Source organism: Prorops nasuta, unplaced genomic scaffold, assembly GCF_024137725.1.
Source record: "Prorops nasuta isolate Cenicafe-Biocafe unplaced genomic scaffold, Cenicafe_Pnas_1.2 PNAS00006, whole genome shotgun sequence".
Taxonomy (NCBI): Eukaryota; Metazoa; Arthropoda; class Insecta; order Hymenoptera; family Bethylidae; genus Prorops; species Prorops nasuta.
In genome coordinates this window covers 6,962,532-6,984,339 of record NW_027116803.1, presented here as the reverse complement: position 1 = coordinate 6,984,339, position 21,808 = coordinate 6,962,532, and the positions used below count along the sequence as shown (strand labels likewise).

The 21,808-nt window shown below is 34.0% G+C and overlaps 4 protein-coding genes across 9 annotated transcripts in view; 1 reads left to right on the top strand and 3 right to left on the bottom strand.

The window, feature by feature from the left end:
- Window positions 1-928: 928 nt before the first annotated feature.
- LOC136774735 (GTP-binding protein 2) lies at window positions 929-5,135 on the bottom strand. Of its 2 annotated transcripts, none has more exons than XM_066729181.1 (7): window positions 5,083-5,135; window positions 4,029-4,301; window positions 3,641-3,937; window positions 3,320-3,580; window positions 2,612-3,002; window positions 2,251-2,536; window positions 929-2,182 (listed from the first exon to the last, which is right to left on the bottom strand). In XM_066729181.1, exons 2-7 carry the CDS (start codon window positions 4,297-4,299, stop codon window positions 1,901-1,903), a joined length of 1,788 nt encoding a protein of 595 aa, XP_066585278.1. In that variant the 5' UTR covers window positions 4,300-4,301; window positions 5,083-5,135; the 3' UTR covers window positions 929-1,900. The 2 variants fall into 2 exon arrangements, with proteins under 2 accessions (XP_066585278.1, XP_066585276.1); XM_066729179.1 differs by having other exon boundaries at window positions 4,603-5,111.
- On the top strand, window positions 5,136-8,061 carry LOC136774736 (uncharacterized). Of its 4 annotated transcripts, none has more exons than XM_066729185.1 (9): window positions 5,136-5,250; window positions 5,783-6,034; window positions 6,129-6,360; window positions 6,446-6,543; window positions 6,624-6,815; window positions 6,899-7,026; window positions 7,108-7,309; window positions 7,382-7,650; window positions 7,725-8,061. In XM_066729185.1, exons 2-9 carry the CDS (start codon window positions 5,798-5,800, stop codon window positions 7,915-7,917), a joined length of 1,551 nt encoding a protein of 516 aa, XP_066585282.1. In that variant the 5' UTR covers window positions 5,136-5,250; window positions 5,783-5,797; the 3' UTR covers window positions 7,918-8,061. The 4 variants fall into 4 exon arrangements, with proteins under 4 accessions (XP_066585282.1, XP_066585281.1, XP_066585279.1 ...); XM_066729184.1 differs by lacking the exon at window positions 5,136-5,250 and adding an exon at window positions 5,267-5,440; XM_066729182.1 differs by lacking the exon at window positions 5,136-5,250 and adding an exon at window positions 5,267-5,714.
- A 68-nt stretch (window positions 8,062-8,129) lies between these two features.
- LOC136774734 (transducin beta-like protein 2) overlaps window positions 8,130-21,808 on the bottom strand; it is a 47,463-nt gene continuing 33,784 nt past the window's right edge. Inside the window, exons 3-7 of the mRNA XM_066729178.1 lie at window positions 9,694-9,917; window positions 9,309-9,495; window positions 8,982-9,167; window positions 8,588-8,770; window positions 8,130-8,525 (exon numbers count right to left, since the gene is read on the bottom strand). Of these exons, the coding sequence (XP_066585275.1) occupies window positions 8,299-8,525; window positions 8,588-8,770; window positions 8,982-9,167; window positions 9,309-9,495; window positions 9,694-9,917 (1,007 nt within the window). The 3' untranslated portion in view covers window positions 8,130-8,298. The remainder of the gene's footprint in view (window positions 8,526-8,587; window positions 8,771-8,981; window positions 9,168-9,308; window positions 9,496-9,693; window positions 9,918-21,808) is intronic.
- On the bottom strand, window positions 10,120-13,758 carry mRNA-cap (mRNA-capping-enzyme). Of its 2 annotated transcripts, XM_066728234.1 has the most exons (5): window positions 13,563-13,758; window positions 12,747-13,283; window positions 11,641-12,642; window positions 11,434-11,569; window positions 10,120-11,349 (listed from the first exon to the last, which is right to left on the bottom strand). In XM_066728234.1, exons 3-5 carry the CDS (start codon window positions 12,555-12,557, stop codon window positions 10,624-10,626), a joined length of 1,779 nt encoding a protein of 592 aa, XP_066584331.1. In that variant the 5' UTR covers window positions 12,558-12,642; window positions 12,747-13,283; window positions 13,563-13,758; the 3' UTR covers window positions 10,120-10,623. The 2 variants fall into 2 exon arrangements, with proteins under 2 accessions (XP_066584331.1, XP_066584332.1); XM_066728235.1 differs by lacking the exon at window positions 13,563-13,758 and having other exon boundaries at window positions 11,641-12,607; window positions 12,747-12,764.

The window sequence follows — 21,808 nt, the reverse complement described above, 5'->3', positions numbered from 1 at the left end:
TTCGTCCATTTCTTTCGTTAAATTTCGATCCATCATAGAAAGCATTTTGGCCATCTTTTATGAAATTTAAATGGATTGGAATTTTTAGTGAATTATATGTAATGATTGCAAGATTACGATGATTGCACGTATTAAGTTGAGGTACAAATGGATAAGGGATGAGAGAGAGAGAGAGAAGAAAAGATAGGGTGTAGGGGAGGAACGAAGAGTATTTCCACAAAAAATAAGCAAAGTACACGATATACACGTAACTAGTAGAAATACAGAAAAATTTTGTGTGTGCCCCTGGAGGGTGTACCACTTTCAGACTCTTGCAAACGCATAAACCCGTTGTACAATTTTTTTACACGTAGATTATTGTAAACACCGATGTATTCAATGTATGTTTATATACGTGTTTTATATATTATCAAGAAATAATCGAACAGTGGAAAAGTATCTGGTGCCAATGAAGCAACGAGCGTATAGAATATGTATAGCGCGAAATAATAGCACTGTGGATAATAATAAATAAAGTCGTTGTTTGCTACCTAGAGATGTGTGGAATGATTGCCTGCTTGAATTTCTAGTCTGCGAAATCGCTACATTAGTTAATAGCAGTCTACAAGATTTTTTCATTAAATATTCCTTAAAGAAAATTATTCAATATCATCTTAAATAAAGAGAGTCCCATCAAAAATTTAAACGTATTCATCGGCTTTTTTCCGAATGATTTTTCAAAGAGGATTATGAGATATTTATGGAAACTCAATTTGAGGAGTTTTGGAGCAAAACTTTTTATTAAAACAAATCATTTAAATAATTTCAATCAGAATAGAACAATTCGGTCGTATCTTCGATTTTTCTCCAAATATCCTCATTTATCACACGTCCTCTAAATATTTATTTTCATGACTTATGGTTACTGATAGACACATGTATCTTAAAATAATATATATTATTTATTTATTCTCAAGCTTTAACTGACTAACTAAACAAGAGGTAAGTACATTTTTCATCTAATTTTGTTTTTTTGTCCCAGCTTTTTAAATTCATATTTGCAGCCAATAGTATAACTAAATATACATATATCACACATCTATGCTATTTAGTTATTTAAACCTTGAAAAGCTTTATTATACATAAATTAGTAATTTTTGTAGTAAATATTATTAATACGTACAATCAATACGTTAGGTTTACACAGCCAAGAAAAACTATTTCTAGTAGGAATAGGGTTCAATGCTTTTCTAGGAATAATTTTTCCTGAAAATATTTGTAATAATCTTTTGTTATTACACTGTAAAATATATCATTATCTTCACTTCAGTGAATTAAAACCAACACACCCTACTCCATATTCACAAAAACTTCCTAACTAAAGAAAAATTAATTATGCAGCTTTTACAAATAGTATTTGCATATTTCTTAAATCGTACAATTCCAAAAGTAGGAACATACAAAATTGCTAGTGATTATTTTCTTTGCATCACGTGGATACATATTATGAGCCTTTTTTTACTGTACTGTTATAATAAGTAAAATTAGGTAAACAATTTTTCTCATTCCAAATTGTTGCACTAATGAAGTAATGCAACAATGAAAAACAGGTTTTATAACAACGCGTTGTAGGATATAATTAAAAAAAATACTATACTTATATGTATGTCAATATATATACACACACGCTTTTAATGAAAAGATAAATATATACTTTTTTCCGTTATCTTCGTAGAATCTTATTACTATTATACAGTAGCTTCAATAAAACTCGCTGAACTATTTACAGTTTTGTAAATTTTAATTTACAGATTTGATTTTTGTTTTCTATATTTAATCTAAATCAAGCATTCACTTGAAATCTAATGAAAGACTTTTGTTAATAATTAAACGTCACTATCTTAAACTAATCTTAAATTCATTAAGAGTTATTTTGAGAAGCAATTAATGGAAAGATTTGTGTAATCTTTCCTATTCCTTTTGTGCGACCTTCTCGTAATAAGATTCGCATGCCGACGTGGAGGTATTCTGGGTGACTAACAAATTGAAATAAAACGGAAGCTGTATCATTTGTTTGAAGTCCTTTACCCTGTACATCCATAATCCCTTTTATTACACATGTTTGTCGAACGTTACCAACGTGAATCGTAGCTTGGAAACCAGGATATATTGCAGTAGCATGATATACAATAAGAATAGTAGCCTGCAATTATCAAATATATTTAATATCATTGAACTATTTTCCTTTCTTAAAACTAAAAAATAATTTACCTGGAAGAAAAGAGTAGCATTTGGATGGTCTCTCGAAGAGACCAAGACCATTCCAGGTCTAAAATGAGGTAGGGGCGAATCTCGATTTGTAGTTGGTGCCAAAGTTAAACTAGCACTTTGTGAAGCTCGAACTAGACAGCAAGGAGCTTTATTACGATGTAAACTCACAACTTTAACTGGACTAAATTCACCATCTGGTAATGGTCCTGCTAATAATCGAGTTCCGGGTGCAATGGCACCTTTCACAAGTAAACCACCTAAAACAGTTTGTGCTAGTCCTGACACTCTGAAAGATCAGGTTTACAGTAACTACTTAGTACATTAAATTTAATTTATTATAATATTAGATATATTCATTTACCTAAATGTTTCATCAATTTGAAATAGGCAAGATTCAGAATCTGTTTGTACATAGCCTGATTCAGATGGCGACAAATCTTTAATAAAATCTGTGAGAATGCTTAATGCCTCTCCTGAGACACAGCTCACATTAAATACAGGTATAATGTCAGATTCATAATTCCACATTCTTTTAGTATTATCATACAGCACTAATTGCTTAGTGTATCCTTGACCTTGTATTGCATTGCTTAAATGTTCTATAGTTTCCTGAATATTACAATAATTTAAATCAGCTTTGTTTACCACAATGAAGAATGGTAGACCCAATGTTAAACATAAAGCCATATGTTCTTGAGATGCTTCGTTCAATGGCGGAGCTATCACTAACATTACACTGTGAGGTGAATATCCTATAAATAAATATCGTCTTTTTATTATGTGATTTATTATGGAGATGACAGATTTTTATATATACAGTCAGACATGTATCATCACACCCTGGAATATAGTGACACACAGATGCGAAAAAATGTTATCTCTAACTATACACTATATGAATTGTTTGTGTTCAAACTCTTTTTGGAGCTTCTACGTATTGACATTTAAAGATTACCCCTTAGAGTTACATAAATAGAAAAATGTATATTGTCTATTTCCGGAGCATCATAAATGGATCGCCCTACATAATCACTATATTTTATTCCTATCTTATTTTAAATGTTATTACCTGTTAAACCAAGCACTGTCGTTCTTAAGTATTTACGATGACCAGCTAAGTCTATAAATGTAACTACTTTTGCAGCATGCTCGCATATTTCTTCTGCTGTAGTCATTTCTGCATAATTTAATACTCTACCATCATTGTCAAAACCAATTATTTCATGCGATATAGACGAGGTTCGCCCAGTTCTAATTTCATGAAGATGTCTTAGCATATTAAGTCTGGCTCTCCCTCGACCATTATCCAATTCACCTTGCGTTAATACTCCTACAAATAATTTAAAATTTTCATCTATAATACAAATGCTTTAATTTAAAACAATTTTACCTAGTAGGGTAGATTTTCCAGCATCTTGGGCACCTATTACTGCTAGCCTTAAATCAATCACACTTTCCTCATCTTCTTTATCATCCCTTCGTAATTTTTGTACTAAGACTTCAGCGACTATTCGCTTCTCATTATCATTATTTTGTAGCCTTAAATATTTATGATTAGAATTAGCTACCCTTTCACGTAGTATTCTTGTTGTAGCACCAAGTCTAGATGCCATTTCATTCAAAGTTATCAGAGAGGCTTTCATTTCTTCTCTTGACAATCCAGCTAACTTTCCATTATCTTCCACACCTATAATTAAATATTCTCAAATTAATGTAATAATAATATTGTATTACTATTTCTCAAAATTATCAAATCAAACTCAAAAAGAGTTCTTTACCAATTTGATAAATTGCTTCTCCATGGCCCTCTTTTAGTCTCCACTTCATTTGAGTAACCAAATGTTCAAACCTGTGACTAGATGGATTCACTAATTTTAATTTATATTCAATATTACCCTGCTCAGGCTCTGGAGGTAAGCTTTCTCCTTCATCTTCATCAAAGCTGGAGTGACCACATTCTTGCGCATTATTGTTTTCATTTTCTGAGTCTTGCCATCTTCTTGAAACCTTTTCATCATCTGTGTTAAACAGTTCCAGGAAGGACTCCATAACTAATTTTAGAAAAAAGCATAAATAAAAGTGTCTTTATAAAACTGATTAACAAAGATTAGAATTTAAAAAACAATTAATTTATATATAAAAAAAGCATTGAGCTATTACATAATAAACAAATAGAACACTTTTAAAATGATAATAAAGTATTTGGCAGTGATGTATTTCTCTACCACTCTCTAAACAGCTGTTATTTATTATTAAACTCAAGGTTATTGTATAAACAAATTACAAACATAATAGGAAACAAAGGTATATATGATTTTCATGAATAATAGAAACTATATAAAACTACTTTACCTTTTAACAAATATAAAGTATATTTGTTCTCTTGACAGATTATGTCTTATTATTCACAAAAAATTTCCATCACATATTTTCTTTCAAATCAGAATAACTTTTTATTTTATTGGTAAACAAGGCGAATACGCCTTAGTACTTGTATGAATGAAAGCCAAAATAAAGAAAACAATGATTATGCTGAATAAGCATTAAACAATGGGAGGCGATATTTCCATTTACTACCGAAACAATTTTCTGTGAAAATGGTGTATGTATATGTGACCAGCCTTATTGCGAAATGAAGAAAATATTGGTCAAATGTCTGCCAGGAATAAATTAAGTTGGCATAAGTTAATTTGCCAAATTTTTGTTTAATACGAAAAAGGAATGTTTCACAACTACGTAGTCAAGGTATAAAGTATTTTAGTATTTGAGCACTGATTTTGACAGATGTTGATGTAAACATTTAAAAAGCTTCATCATCTTTTGACAGCTTACTATCGCACGTGTAATTCAAGGAACACTTTCAATACAGCACAATACTGGTCCAGCGGTCAGAAAAGACTTGAAAATTAAAGGCGAATATAGAATTTTTTCAAATTCAGCTACAGCTCCCTCTTTGTAGACATTAGCCCCAGCTTCAAACCATGAAGCTTTGATGATAAAGTAGGTTTACATTATGTCGTCGATAAAACACATGCCATCTTTCTCATTTATTTCTTAACTGTTTCTTCGGTTTCTTCCATTTGCTATTTCGCTACTAAACTTTTGTTTTATAAATCAGAGCGAGATAATTTAACAGATTTTGTGCCTGAACATAAAGATCTCTTAATCGAGGTATAAAACGAGTGGAAAAGTAATAATTGTTTGTGGCTTAATGAAAACCAACATAATTAAGGCGATTCGCGTGATGACTTTCATGTGTTCCCACTAAAATCCAAATAAACATTTTGGTCGTTTTCCATTTATAGACTCGGATCGACAGATGTTAATAGAAGTCGAAAAACTGGTATATTGTGTGTCACACAGGCTATATATTTGTGTCGACTTCTGTTAACTTCTGTCAATCTTAGAGTCTGTAAATGGAAAACGCCCTTTACTATAAAATAAAAATTATTTTATTATAAGAAGTATTATAAATTTTATTTTAAAATAATATTACTATTGTATTAATATTTATAGAATTTTATTCGTGTAGAAAATATTTGGGATCATGAAGGAAACACTATCCACACAGACTACTTCTGGATACAATAATGTTTTTGTTAATAATAATGGTGAAACAAGTACAAATAATGTTGCAAATGAAAATAGCTCACGAAAGTATGCCATGCTTAGTACAGAATGGGTTTCGGCAATTGGAGAAGAGCTTGGAATGCATCCATTACCTGATTCGGTTCTAAGAAGATTGGCCGAAGATGCTTCATATAGATTAAGAGAAGTTTTGCATGTACGTTTATTTAAAAGTACTTATTATATATATATCAAACAAGTAAGATTATTTATAATGTTTCTTAATTATTCAATAATATTTTTTATTACAGAAATGTGTTACAAGACTGAAACATAGTAGAAAAAAATGTTTGACATCTGTAGATGTGAATGCTGTAATAACAAATTTATGCGATACTTATCCAGTTTTGGGTTCTCCAGATCAACTTCCACAATATCATACTGAAGCTAGGGTATTTGTTGCTACTGAGCACTTTGTTGATCTAAGACAAAGAGTTAACTCACCTTATAATATTGTTCAACCAACTGTTCCTTTTATTCAAGGTATATATTTGTTAATCCTTTTAATTATAAATTTAAATTTTGAACAAATTTTTATTACTTCAAATGTATCCTACTGTCAATTTAGAATCTGAAATTTGTGACATTAAGTTGTCGGAAGCTCGTAATAATTATGCCAAGAGAGCTTTAAAAATATTATTTAATGGATCTCAGAAAACTTTTCAGGTATATATTACTCATAAGTAACTATAGATTACTGTATTTAAACATTTTTCTATATTATTAACGATTTAAACTACTTGCAGATTTTACTTAATGACTGTGCTACTAATGCACATTTGGGTGGTGAAGGTTTGGTAGATAAGTTGATGTCTATAGCCTGGTCAATAGTAATATCAAATAATGCTCAGTATACAAGAGTTTCTACAAGAACTTGTCAACTAATAATAGCAATTGCAAGCAATAGCACAGCAATATATCCATATCATTTAAACTCAGTAATATATTGCAAGATAAATTCTAAAATTACCTAATCTCTGTCCTTCTATAATAGTTTTAATAAATATTTTAAAAATTTTAGGTACAGCACCTGACAGAGCTTTTACTAGATTTGTTACTTGGTTTAGGATTTATTCACCAAAACATGGAATCATTGTTTAAAGAATGTGCTCTTAAATTGATGCTGAGATGGCCATCAATTGCCGACAAGTAAAAATATTATACAAGCTTGTCTGTTGTTATTCACATATAGCTTTATATCTGTGTTAATATAACATTAAATATTTCCAGATTTGTGCCTACCTTAGAAAATGTGCTATTAATGGATGAGAAAAATAGCTTTGATGCAAATAGGAGAAAAACTACATCAATGGAATTACTGGCTAGTGTTCAACCTTTAATATTTCTTAATCAAGAGCCAAATTCTCCAGCTTCTTTGGGGAACGTTTTAAAGTCAGCTCCGCATGGATCAGTACTTTGGAGTCGTCTTCTAGTTAGTATAACTGTTCATTAATTATAAAACTGAGAAATTATAAAATAAAAATAATAATACGAATCATTGCAGTTGGCGATAAGTGCTTTTGCGAAATCAGAAGCGCATGCATTAGATATGGCAAATATAATGGAGCACTATGGAGATTCTTTACTGCCGTATCTACCTCATACAAATTTTTATAAACCTAAAAGAAACACAGAACCTAAGTCTTTACCTATTATAACGAGGAATAAAATAAAATACGTCGGGATAAGACCACTATCGAACAATAGACTTTACAGCGATCGACAAATTGCATTTCCCGACTCAACTTTACGTGGGCCAAGGCAAGAGATTAGGTAAATAATTTTTTCTCTCGTTAATTTTCTTTCATTAAAAATTAGAAAAATAAATCAATAAATATTTCTTTTAGATTTGCGTTTGCCGGAGGTCGACCAGTTCCTCCCAGCAGTCTTAAACGAGTTCGATTACGAGCAAACTATCAAATTTTAAGAAGCGACCTTCCAGCAACGCTTGCATTAGTTGCTTCTGGCAGATTACTCATTCTTAAAGATAAAACGAAACGAACTGTAAATAATTACAATTTGGCATGCGTTCAGTTATAAAAAACAAACTAGCCTTTATCACTTTAGAAAAAGTCTCAAAGTATTAGAACATCTTTCAATACCTGAACGTATTTGTTATAATTAATTACTCTAGAAATGTGACCTGTTAATTATTTATTGAATAAAAGAAATCTATTAGTTTTCTTTAAAAAACATTCAAAAAAGTTCGGAGGTCTTTGTTACTGATTACAAATCTTAAGTGCTTAATAAAATTCTTTATTTTTAGTGAAATGCATGAAAAAGTTATTCTATAAACAGTAATAACTTGATAATAGAAAAATCTTAGTAAACGTTAAAGCATTCTCAGTAAAAAAGTAGGCTTTATTCATTGGAATCATAGTAGTAACTTGGTCGTGGAACTGACAACCCTAAATCAATGCATTATTGATTATAAGGTTCGCCCAGATTTTCCAAAAAGCGTTTACACTCAGCAATGGTACTTTCCAATCTTTCTTTTGTTGCAGAAGTTTGCTTATGTTGCAGTTTACGTTTCGTTGATTCAATTGTTGCTCGATAACCAGTCACGTTATGAAATATCTTAATGTGCTTATCACCAGCAACAAAAACGTGCTCACCCATTGCATCAAAGACTATTTTTTTTATAGACCCTAGAAACGATCAATACTTTAGTAATGCTTTAGATACTAAAATGTTACAACGTGAAACGTACCAGTAAAAATATTCTCAATAGTAGCGTCAAAAGCTCCAGTTAAAGTTATGTAAAAACTCAAGGATGATCCATGTCCAATGACTAACACCTCTCCGTTAGGAGATAGAGATAAAACGGCTGGTGTGGCTACTTTCCAAGAACCGGTCACCAATAAATGGGGATCTTCACCTTTCTCAAATTCAACTGGAATGTGCAAATGAAATATTAGGTCGGTTCTTTTTCGCTGTTTTCTGTACTAGTGCAATAAGTTAGAGTGAAGAAAACATATGTTTGTATTATTTCAACTAATTGCATTAGTTCGATAGTGCAGCGAAAAGGAACAAACGGATTATCGCATGGAAACGTAATTTCTACTTGTATGATCATAATTATCATCGGTATCGAGCATACTCACTTTTGGTATCATAAAATCGATACGTTCCATCTTTAGATACGGTGGCTGTTTGAGCTGTATCAGCGCTGAAGCCAAAATCAAATACTCCAGAAGAATGACCTGCCAGATCGAATGCCTTTGAAACTTGCTTGAATTCACCAGATTTACTGAAAACCACTTCCCATACTTTTACATCCGGTGTAAACCCTAAAATTGAATAATATTAGCTGTATATCTTTAAGGTAGTAATTGAAATATTTCATCTGCATAAAGGAATAAAATTTAAGGCAGGTTATTTAGAATAATTTCACAATGACTTGATCAGAGAGACGGGAGATTAATAATTACCAGATGCAGCGACAAAGCGACCGCAAGGTGAGATACGGGCTCGATGGACAGTACCAAGATGCATATCCACTGTTCCTAGGATTTGACCTTTGAGATCCCAAATTATAAGGTCGTTTGCGGTGCTGCAGGTAATGATGTATTTACCGGTACATGCTATATCCATGCCAACAACGTCATCAACATGTCTCTAAAATTTTTGATTGTTTAAATTAGTTTTCTGCCATTATCAAAGTTCATCATATGTCTGATTTTTTTCATTGTACTGCTGCATCAGAGCAATAAGCTAAATTGAAAAAATGCGCTTATTTATTTCAATTTTTTGCAGCAGTACAATGAAGAGGAGGCTTTATGTTAATTCAATGAGCACGAATAATGAATCTTCTACCTTAGGAAACTCCAACGCCTTTGTCGCTGATGCCAGAAAACCATCGCCTTTTTTAGCTACTTTATAAACTTCTATTGTATTAGCCATAGCCTTGTGTATGATAAACGCTTTTCCATCCGGGGACCATCTTATCAAAGTTGCGTGATCAAATTCTATATTAATTCTTAACGATCGTCGCTCCTTAGACCCAAACTCCTTTGTGCACCATAGTAGGACTGTTCGATCTGTAAACATAAAAATACAATTTGTAGGAAAACAGGCTTAAAATTTAAAAATAAAAGATTTTAAATATGTACGCACTTCAGTATCACGTTTGACCGACAAATATTATTGAAATCAGAATCCTTTTCAAGACATATTTGATATTAATATTTTCTAGGAATATAAATAATGACAAATTGATTATTGTAAAACAGTGTTTATTAATCAAACTTAGCTCGTCAATCATATACATTGTCTACATAATTTATGACAAGTTTCGATATATAATCACCCTCTCTCAACAATTACTCCATTGATTAAATCTGATCAGCGGAAAACATTTCTATTATCCGTTTTTCAAGGTTCTCTAGTATAATCAACCTTTTTTAACAATGATAGAATAATAACGTACAATAAGTAAATAAATTAAGATAATAATCATTTATCGGATTCGCTAATACTACTTAAGGTGTAATTATAAAGTACCTTATCTTCTTACCAACACCCAGAATGTCTTGGCAATTTTCATAAATAGATCGGAAAATAAAACGATAGGGTTAATTACACGTTTAAAACGTTTTTCTTTAATAGTCACTTTTTATAGTAATTGAGAATCTAAATCATTTAAGTATAATAATAAATTCGTTTATTACTTTTCTATCTATAAAAAGAAAACAAAGATATTTAGGGTGCCATGATTGGCATATTTTGCCCATCGATAGGACGCGGTCATCTTAAAACTCTTTCTGGTGGTGGCATCAGCTCAGAGTCATTTGGTTTAAACCTATGGTGGTTGATGTAGTCCAAGAGACAATCTTTCGTGATAGGTTTTGCAATACTTTTCAAAACAGCTTGTGCAGTATTTATGGAGTTTGGAAATGATTTATCAGTTCTCTCTCGCATGAAAACCCATTGATTGTTTTCAATTTTACACTCTATAATTGCATTGTTTAGATCTTTTATTTGTTTGGTCATTTTCATTTTACCAAACGGTACATTTGATCCTCCCGCATATAAATGACCGATCTTTTTTGGTAAAATACCTTCACCCGTTTCTGTTACAATTTTCAGCTTTAAGTCTACAGAGTTTAAAGAAAGTGGTTTCCATTTCAAGACTAGTGGAGAGAAGCCTGGCGTATATGGTTCTTCGGATGGCTGAAAGATCAATCCATCTGGCTCATGACTTAACATTTTGGTGAACTTTTCGTCTAAAAGGCGAGCGCTTGTTGTTATGTCCCAAAATTGTTTAAGCCTTACGGAAAATGGTTCGCGTTCTCGTTGAACCCTTCCTTCTGTTAACGCACGGTGCCTGCCAGCAATTATCTTTTTTTCAATGATGGAATAACGATCAGGAAAGAAATTCTTTTTTAGTACAAGTGTACCATCATACATAATAACGTCATATGCTAAATATCTTGGATACTCTTTGCCTCTGTCTTTATCAATGACCATTTCCTAAAAAACAAAAAAAAAAAAAATGAGAAAAGATTTACTACTTATGTCATTTATTACATTTTATTTTTTTTTAAATAAGCTTACTCCATCCAGTAAAGTATCTCTAAGACACCTTGTTGCATCATCATGATGGGGGAACGATAATCCGTTTACTTGAAAAATGCTGTTATCTCTATCAGCAAAATATATGTCTCCATCTCCTTGTATCAACATCATATACCTAAATAAAAAATCTTAATATATTAAAAGTTTTTCGACTACTTAAAATTGTGTGTAGAATTTTAAACACACCTAGTTCCATCTGCTTTCCAAGATACTCTATATGGCTTTTCATGTAGATATTTAATATTATCACAGTCCATGGATACAGGTTGAGAGCCAGGAAATCCTCCATCTTTCCACGAACATATTTCTTGAATGCGTCTTCGAATTCCACTTAATTTTAATGAATCTGTTATTGGAGTTACCCCAGGAACACCAGCCATAAAAGTTGGATTTTTATTATTAAATTCTCTTTTTCTTCTTTTTCTAGATTGTCCTAACCCATCATTATTATGTTCATCCTCAGCATCATCTTCATCCTTGTCCTCGATACTTGAATCATATTCTAAGCACCAAGCAGGCTGTACAGGAGGATTTGGAGCATCTTCAACATCATCATATCTTCTATATAACTCTTGTAGATAATCTGCTTTATATATGCCAGGTGGTCTTGCATTGGCAAATTCAGCTAAAGCAGCGTCAACACTGCTACCTTCTATTTCAACTAAATAACTAATTATAAGAAATCCAGTTCTATTGAAGCCATGAGTACAGTGCACACCTACAATTGACAATGGATTTTGTGCAATAAAATTTCTGCACAATTGCACAAATGTTCGAGTTTGTTCATCGGATGGAGTTTCTCCATGACCTCTGCATGACAGCTTCACATATTTGCAGTCATACTTTTCTAAACAGTTCTTATCATAAAATCTATTTGTGTTTGTTAAGTCAATCCACAATCCAAGCTTCACTTTCTGATTTTTTAAACTGGCAAAGATCATATCTATTGAGAATTTACAATGTTCTGGGATTTGACTGTCAAAAGCAGATGATAATGGAGTCTTAAATGCTAAAAATTTGTTCTGAATGAGTTTGACTGATTTTCTTGGACAATTAAGCCATCTAGGAGGAATAATTCCTTTATTTTCATTTCTGTTTGACATCTTCAACAACTTTTATTAAAACCAATTTGCTTTCAATCCATTAATTTCTCCTGTCAATTAAAAACTTGCTTTTATTTACGAACGGCTGAAATATATTTTTCCTTTATATAATTTTGTGTCTCACAATATTGTTACCATACAACTTAAAATAAATTGCACTTAAATACGAGATACGTGAACATAACCTACTTTTACGCTGGGTCTTGTTGCTTTAATTTTTAACTTCGACGTAGCTCGCGATCCGACAGACGTCGATATAAACTTTTCGATTTTCCTATCGATACATCGATTGTGTTCGCTGCGATACGCAGTATATTCGATAATCGACGCAAACAAATTGATCTTCGATTTTAATTCGGCGATATATTTTAATCGAATTTGAAACTATAATTTGAATTGAGGAATTGATTGGCAAGTGTAGAAAAATATTCAAAGTGAATAACATTAGCTATTATAGAACTTGGTAGTGGAGAAGAACAAATTAAGTTGGACGTGTTGGACAACTGAACTGGTTGAACTCCTGGTTTGAGCAGATGTTGCCAGAATTTGAGGTTCTTGTTTGGTAGTAAAACAATCGTGTGTTATTGTAGATGTGCATTGGGTGTGTGTATGTCACTGTTGAACCCGTTCAATCGTATTTTCCCCGCTAAAAGACTCAATTCTGTCATCACTGGATTGGAGTTGGAAATTGGAACAGGGGTTGAATCGAATCGACCATTTGAGAACCTACATGCAAATTGGACAGGGTTAATCCTTGACGCCACTTAAAATTTATTGAACAAACACGCGGGATAATTCAAGTAACTTTACATTTATTGTGTGTATGATGGACAAAGTTAAATAATGATATATCTTTATTAATTCTAAAAGAGATCCATTACTATATATAAGAAGTAGATTGTAAGTAAAATTAATATACATTAAGTAGAAAATATCTAGTTGTCGGCAAACGGCTGAAGATAAAAAGAGCCTCGAGTGAAAAGGGGTTAAATATATGATTTTTACCGTTTAATCGGACAGTGGCATTAGCGGGAGTCTCAGTGGTGGTAGTCCCTGAACTGTCTCGCGTAACTATATATATTTAAATAATATATAGTTATACTCTCTTTCTCTCTCGGTGATTAACCAGGGTCAAAGGGAAATAACGACCGCAGCTGTGGTTTGAAACGCGTTGCGTTGTAGTTTGCTCGACTGATTCGTGTTTGTTGCCTAAAATACATTTGTACACAATACGTGGAGGTGAGGAACAAGGCAAGTCAGTTCGGTGGCAGGTTCGAGGAAATCATTCTTAAGGCTGCAAATAAATATTTCCGACCTTGAAAGTCAACGCATTAGCAGAAGGGGCTCCACGGTCGAGCGATCATCTTTATTTCCGATTCTCTCGCGCCTCAAGAATAAATAAAATGCTCGCCGGTCAGTAGAGGGTCGGTTAATGAAACAAGCATACATATATGTTTACCCTTTTTTACCTTTAGAACTAGTATTAAGAGCATCCTAGCAACATTGCTAAAACATTGTTAAATGTGACACATTCTCTCTCTCTCTCTCTTTCAACCATATTCCTGATAAATCACTACATTAGTGTTGCCGGTCTTCCCACCTCGGTTCGTCCGTTCATTCACCTATCGATAAAATTCTTTAAAAAATCAGCAAATATTTAATCCAACCATAAATTTATACTAAATACAAGAATTTTCCAACAAGCATGTATAATAATATATTCTTCGATATAAAGAATGCTAGATACACATACTCGGTAATCGGAATTTATCCTAAGGTTGCTAGATGAAGCAACCCGACTAACAAATCGCTTGCGAGGAGCTAATATATGCAAGATTTACAACAGGTTTTTTTTATTTTTACTTAGAAAATATTTCTAACGCGCGTGCCAGGTATGATACGTCGGAGGGATCGTAAGATTCTTACGTTGGTAATCTCGCGAATGAAATAAAATTAGTGTTTGTGGTTATGTTTTAGGGAGTATCGGACTCGCGGCAAGTATGGGAACTGTTCGTTAAATATGCGGGCGCTGACGAACAACACGAGGAGGTGGCGACGACGGAGGATTGTGAAATTAAACGGAAGGCTCAGTGGCGACATGGGGGAATAAGGGGTTTCGAGGAACGACGTTTGACGGTTTGAACGTGTTGAATTGACAGTTTGTTTGCCGGTTACGACACGTCGTACGCGCCAAGATCCGTCAGTTGGCGTCGCCATCGATTCAATAACTTTGACAACTTTGCTTTGCTTGAGAAACGTGTCCACTTTTATCGTTTCCCTCTTTCTTCCTCCTGTGGCATCGATTTCACTCAACGAAACGTGTTTTCTAGCAAAATAATTTCGCCAGCCGACGCGAAAACTGCGCTGTCGACTATCGTAATGTTCCCGGAGTACGTGTTTATCACTGATTAGCACTGATTGATCTGCGCTTTGTCTCATCGCTTCCCACGTCCGTCAGAGGAACGAAAGGAACGTTTAGCGAGAGAAAACGAGAATCGAGCTCGAATTATCCACGTATCGCAGCGGATATGAGTACTGTTCTACCGGCATTTTACTCAATTTCATCGCAACTCGTGAAAAATATAACGAATGACGCAAATTAATGCCGGCCTTTTCTTTACCTTATATCTTGTGTTAGATAATCCCATGTACATGCATATTTTATAAAATGCGTCTTTCTTAAAAGGAAGCCACTATTGATAAGAGGAAAAGTGATAATTCCTGACCCAATTTTCTTTCCAGGTAGCACCATTATTTACGAGTTGAAAAATTATTGAATGACAAATTGGCTATTTTCAAAAGTAGCGTTACTTTGTAATAAAGTATATGTAACATAATATATCAATTCCATTTCATAGAAACTTAATCGATCAAGAAGTTAACTTTTTGAATTGAAATTGAACAACAGGTTTTTATTAATGTTGCCATTTACCATTTAAGTTAGCATGGAACGACACAAAATAAACAATTTACGAGGTAAATATTGCATAAAATTGTGTAATCTCCAGCTAAAATGGAAAGCAATCACTGTTTTTCACACTTTGAGTTTGGATCGCTGGAAAAAAGACAGCCTCTGTTTATTATTATTATTATACATCTAATACATTAAAGCTACCAAAAGGTATATGAGATTTTACTTAATAAGCTCCTAAAATTTGTGGCAGCTGATATTCAGCCCCTTACAGTTATCCAGCATACACAGCCACAGGTCATCGTTATTTGACGATAATGAGAGAACATAATCCGTGTTGAACCGGTGCCTACCGCGGTTTCCGTACCTGTTGTTCTTATTGAAATAGTCAATAACTTGTGTGTGCGTGTGTGTGGTGGATGTAAGTACCAGACCCATATGCCTGCATTCACATTTTAAGATACCTGCCTATTGTCCCACCAACCTTACTGCAAATACCGTCGTGTATCGAGCCCCTGTATCCTTCAGATCTCTCACACGCAAGGTGAAGATTTTAATCTTCTCCTAGTCCCCCAAAAACTCTTTTATGACTCGACAATGCGCTATATTGAGCAATACAAAAAACTACAGCGTTTTTTAATGCACTCAACAGACAAAACTGTGAATTATTATTAGAATGATTGTTATTACGATTATCTATATACAATATATGTATCATTAGGAGTGAAGCTCCGTGACTAAATAAATAATTTCCTATTTGCGTTTTTTTTTATTTCTCAAAAAATCATACAATGTGTCTATAACGGGAATCACAGTGGATGTTTCGAAAGGCATGGAAAAATTTTGGAGGTTCCCTCGCAGAGGTATAGGTTTGTCGAGGGCACGGCAATTAACGACTATTAATATTCCTGCGTCGAATTTGAAGTCGAGAGTGAAGCTCGAGATGCTTATAACCGCGCGGAAGAAAAAGTCTTTCAGGCCGGTTCTAAAATGGCTTTACGAGCACACACGACGATGACGACGATGTCGAAATCGCTGACCCTTCGTACACACGCCCACCGCGCAACCACGAAACCTTCTTATGACTTTCTTCTTTCAAACCGATTTGCTTTCACTTGTGAAAATATTTTTGTAACGCATACGCCTCATTGCGCCGTAGCTAAACTTTGAGAGAAAATCCACAACGGGTTCTCACCATCCAAGCGCCGTGCATATTAATTTATTGCTGTATTGTTCAAAATGAGTTCCAAGAATTTTTCGTGCATTTCTTCGATTTCTACTCATAGTTATATGTATACAATAAGGGAGTATCATTGAAAAGGCTTGCGGTTATTAGTCGCTAATAGACGCAGAGTCATAAGTACGAGGAATAGAAAGAGGAACAGGTAAAAGGATAAAGTCAAAGGGTTATACTAATTTTATTGTGTATACGAATACAAGACTAACCCAGATTGACCCAACGAGGTCTCAACTAAAATAATCTACACAAACTTTTCTTTTTAACTAAAAAATCTATATCAAACTAATTAATGCGGGGGAGAGGCGAAAGGTCAAAGGTAAAGAGTGCCATTGAATAAATTACAGATTTTTCATTTTATCTAAAAAATCTAGGCGAAAATTAATGTAGGGGAAAAATGGAGGAGCAAAGATAGAATATTCTATCAATTTATTCTTACAAAGATAATAATAATCTAGATTTACCCAACGAGATATAAACTACAATAATTTATAGATTTATATAGCAAACTAAAAAATCTATAAAAAACTTAATATAATAGTAGAGATAAAAGAACAAATGCAGAAGATTATATTCCTTTGTTTCACAAAACCAACAATAATTTCAATATTTACGAAACGTCTAAGTCAAAACAATCTAAAAATCTTTATTATTACCTAAAAAATCGCTAGAAAACTATTAACCTTTATCACGATTGATTAGAAAAACTTTCACTTTGATCTATTACGGAACAATGTATGATTGTACACGGTAAAATTAGAAATTTCGTCATTGATATGGATCGAATGATTGAATCTGATAAGAGCGGAGCGTACGACTGTAGAGAGAATGGGGAAGATAGGTGAATAGAGGCGAATTTATGTAGTTGGCTGGAAGAAAGTTTGAGCGAGTGCAAATCTGAGGAGATATTTTCTCGGCGCTTCGGTTTAACCCGCTCTGGTGGTTCAATGTTTTAACGGAGGCGACGTACCCTAGTTACACTTGGACGTTGAATACCCTCGTGCCTTTCATTCTTCGCGAGAAGAGAGAGAGAGAGAGAGAGAGAGAGAGAGAGAAGATGATAAAAAAAGAAAAAACTTGACAATGACTGTACTCGATGTCTTGTTTAACAGAGTGACACATCTCACACTCACGAGTCTCCGGAGTCCTCCGCTTTCCAATCCTCAGATTTAATCAGCTGCATAACTGAACAATCGCATTAATTAACCCTCGTGGCACGAATTAAATTTAATTTTTTTTATTCTTTTCTTTTTCTTCCGATACTTTCATAAGCTAAATAACACTACGATATAAACGTATTATCATTTAAGCTCCCAATTAATTACTCTCAACTTCCGGTTCAGCTGCATTTTTCTCTCCAATCAGCTACTAATGTATTTGACATATATCTATGGTGTATTCTTAACTTTTGTTAATTATTTTTTTGTTATCGAAGGAACTTTTTCGTGGATTTCGTATAGGTAATTGTTCCTTTATTCTATTATATATGCGTGCAGCGTTTATTCTTGACGACGCGCGAGTTAACGGGATGTTTTTGGCCATTTTCGAAATATTGGAGAGTCGAGAATCTATATAGGAACGAAGCAACGGCACAAACGATACTCTATAAAGAAACTCGACGATTCGATCATTCACCTTGTTTCTTGACCGTTTGGACCTTGCATCTAAAAATTTAACGAGTTCATTGACCCTGCCCCTTCCGAAATTCCCATTTTTCGTCATAAAAATATTTACATCTTTGTTCCAACGCTGAAATTAAATTCTGCTATTCTATACAGGTTTCGAGATTAATCGTGGCCAAGCCGAAATATTTAAAAGGAGAAGTCGAGTTTGGGAAGAAGAAAAGAGGCTTGTGAAACTTTTTGGTCTAGTCCTTTATTAATAGGACAGGGTCTCTAGATATTTCGTCCAGTAAGAACCCTCGAAACAAAAAATGCTTCATCTTTTGTAATAACTTTGTAAATCAGGACTCCAACTAACAAATTTTGACAAGAATTTTTTTCTTAAAATTCCCTTTTTTTACATTTTTTACGTCTACCGCGATTAATCTCGGATGACCTCCATACTCGTTTCACCCTTATTTCTGAAATACTCTAAAAATACATATTTTCGCCAGAGGAGCATTGCTTCGTCGTTTTTTCTTTCAAGAACCGATTGGGTTCTCAAATAAAGATCGAAACAAAAAACAAAAATGTTCTCCAATAAATATTTCAAGCTCCAACCTTGATACGCGCAGAAGAATGACTAAATTATAAAAATTATTACAAATTTAAGAAAATTAAGATAAAAATGCTTCTAAAAGATTTTTTTCAGGGTGGAGTTCGACGAAGGAGAAAAAACGAAGGAAATTAGTCGAGGTGAAAATATTATTTGGAATCCTTGAGCAAAGTCGAGCAGGTTGAACGACCGAGGCTGGCCGATTGTGTAGCCTCAATGGTGGCTTCCATTTGAGTGGCCAGTGAAGGATAAATTTAAATGTTCGAGGCCCCCCACTCCGATACGTCCCTGACCCGCGTAAAAACCTCCGAAAAATCTTCCAGCGTCGAGCTTCTCCGAAGAGTCCGAAGCTGAAGACGACCGTTACGCAAAACTGCTTGGAATCTAATCGATCAAACGACGCAAGTTTCCTCTCCTCTTCGATCACCTTGCGCAATATAATTCTTCCTTTCGCCGATATTCCGATTAGATCGACTGTGGAACGAACCTCGTCAACGCACACACGAGTGAACCGGATTACATATATACATGTATATCCATTAATTCGGAAAAAAGTCAAATCTTCCTCAAAGCAGAGATTAACGGGAATAACAGCAGTGGAAAATGTCGAAAAGACTGATCCCACTTTGCAGAATTAAAACTAGCCCCGTCGTAAAGAAACAGAATGTGTTTTATAACTGTAAACATCTAAAGTGGTGACCGTAGTTGGGGAATGGAAGAAAAAAAATGGTTAGCCGAGATTCAGCGTGGTTCCTACTCTGTTTATTGATCTTGATTTGGAAGAGAAGGAATAGGGAGTTGGAGAGGGTACTCGATGAGTTTGTTGTGTTGTATTACTGGGAAAAGGATTGTAAAGGTCGCTTTACGATTATAACGTGAAACGTCGTATGGAGCTATTGTATATTTTACTTAATTTTTCTCTCCAATTCTTAGTACTTTTAAAACCGTAAGACTGTAAGAACCGCTTGCGAGTCCCGAGGTACAATTCGCGTTATATTACCCCCCTCCCCCCTCCGAGGGACGGATACCTGCGCTGGACGTCAGGTCAGCCAGAAGCATATCGGTACATTGCTTTAAGTATATACATATATACAGAGTGAAAATTTAAAGTGTGACTCCAATGGCTGAAAAGACAGATATTCGTTTTACTCCAAGAAAGTCAAGCGAACCGCGGGACTCGAGTTAATTTGCCCAGTGCGAGACGAGTGAAACTCGAGCTTGGACCGTTTCTGCGTAATTGAATCCACGCCTAGGTCAAAGTTTGTATGTTTACCTCTGGCCTTATGTACGCGCGAGGTTTACGCTTTGTTCTCGGAAGGAAAACATTACCGAGGAGCACTTTTCGACAGTGTATTATGAATTGTGGTGACTTTTATTGACTCTGAGCGAAGGTAAAATAACGGCTACTATTGTGCACGCTATTATAACGAATTGAAGGTAAACAAAGGCAGGTAATTTAAGTCAGCTACAATATTGTGTTTCGTTTCTTCCATCCTACCAGCAGTGAATTTAATCGAATGTTTTCTTTTGCAGTTTAACCGTTGGAAATCACCGTACTATTTATTATTGGACGAGTAAATTTTCCTCTCGTCGCTCGATCATCCTCTTGTTGGAAACCAAAGCATTTTTTGAGATGGCGCAAAAAATTCCATATAAACGGAGCTCTCGGCTATCTTTGCTATCTAATCGTCTCCGGTTTTTATTCGGTGGCCTTGTGCTCTTGTCGTCTCGGTTAATATCAGCTCTTTAAAAGATTTGTCCAAAGCGAAAAATCTGATCCACTCGAATGAACAATTATCAACATTGTTTCTCGCCTGGGAGAGAATCTCTCGTTTATTTTCGGACGAGGCGAGTTCCATGCGTCATTTTGGAACGAGATTTTTCATCGTGGATCAAAGATTTTGCAGGCGTTTGAAAAATGCGAGGAATTAATTTTTATTCGAGGCACACTGGTTATCGTTATTTTATTAGATATATATGATGATTAAATGTTTAATAGAATAATTATCGAATTACAACAACTGTTCTGAAGAAAGTTACGTTGTGACAAAAATTACTGGTTCCAGTTGCTTAACTTGACCTAAAAATTGGTAAATGTCTACGATGGTGTTTTAGATTTATTTTTTTGTTGCTAGTTTCATCACTATAGGCACTAAAAGGCGATTTTGTTTAAATAAATGGTTTTATGTCGACAGATGATATTATTTTAAATTAAATTAATTGCAATTATGATATTATACAATGTATTTTCCTATGAATGTATTTAACGTTGAAACTTGGATTTATTTCTTCAAGATAGAATTCGCAAATTGTGCGCAAATTGTCGACGATATCACGCATGTCCTACTCGTAAGATTTCGCACATAATGATCATTGTAGAATAATTAGCTGAATGATACTATATATGGTCGTCTAGTAATTATCGTAATTAGCACAATGGCACAATACTTATACCATGTATGAAACGAACCAAATATGTGTGTGTTATTATTTTTTGTCTTCTTACAGTTAATAAGATATAATAATATAGTTTTTCACACGCTAAAAGCAACGTTGTTTTGGTAAATGAATAATAATCGCTTAAATTTAACATTTGAACCTGGTGTAGATCAATCATTCGTGCTATTAACTTGTGTAATATTACCCCCACCCCTATTTTCCCTTTCTCCGTTTTTCACCTTCAAGAAAAGATTCAAGAATAAGGTGTTTTCTTCTCGAATGAAAGGAAGAATCATCGAATAACAGGTACCTTCCGAAAGCCACTATGATGAAGAATTGAAAAAGGCTTTGAAACGGGCTCAAGTGTGAAATTGAGGTTCCAACGTTTGACAAAGCCAAGTTATGGGACTGGTAAACCTGGCAAGGCTAATGGTAATTTGAAAAGAC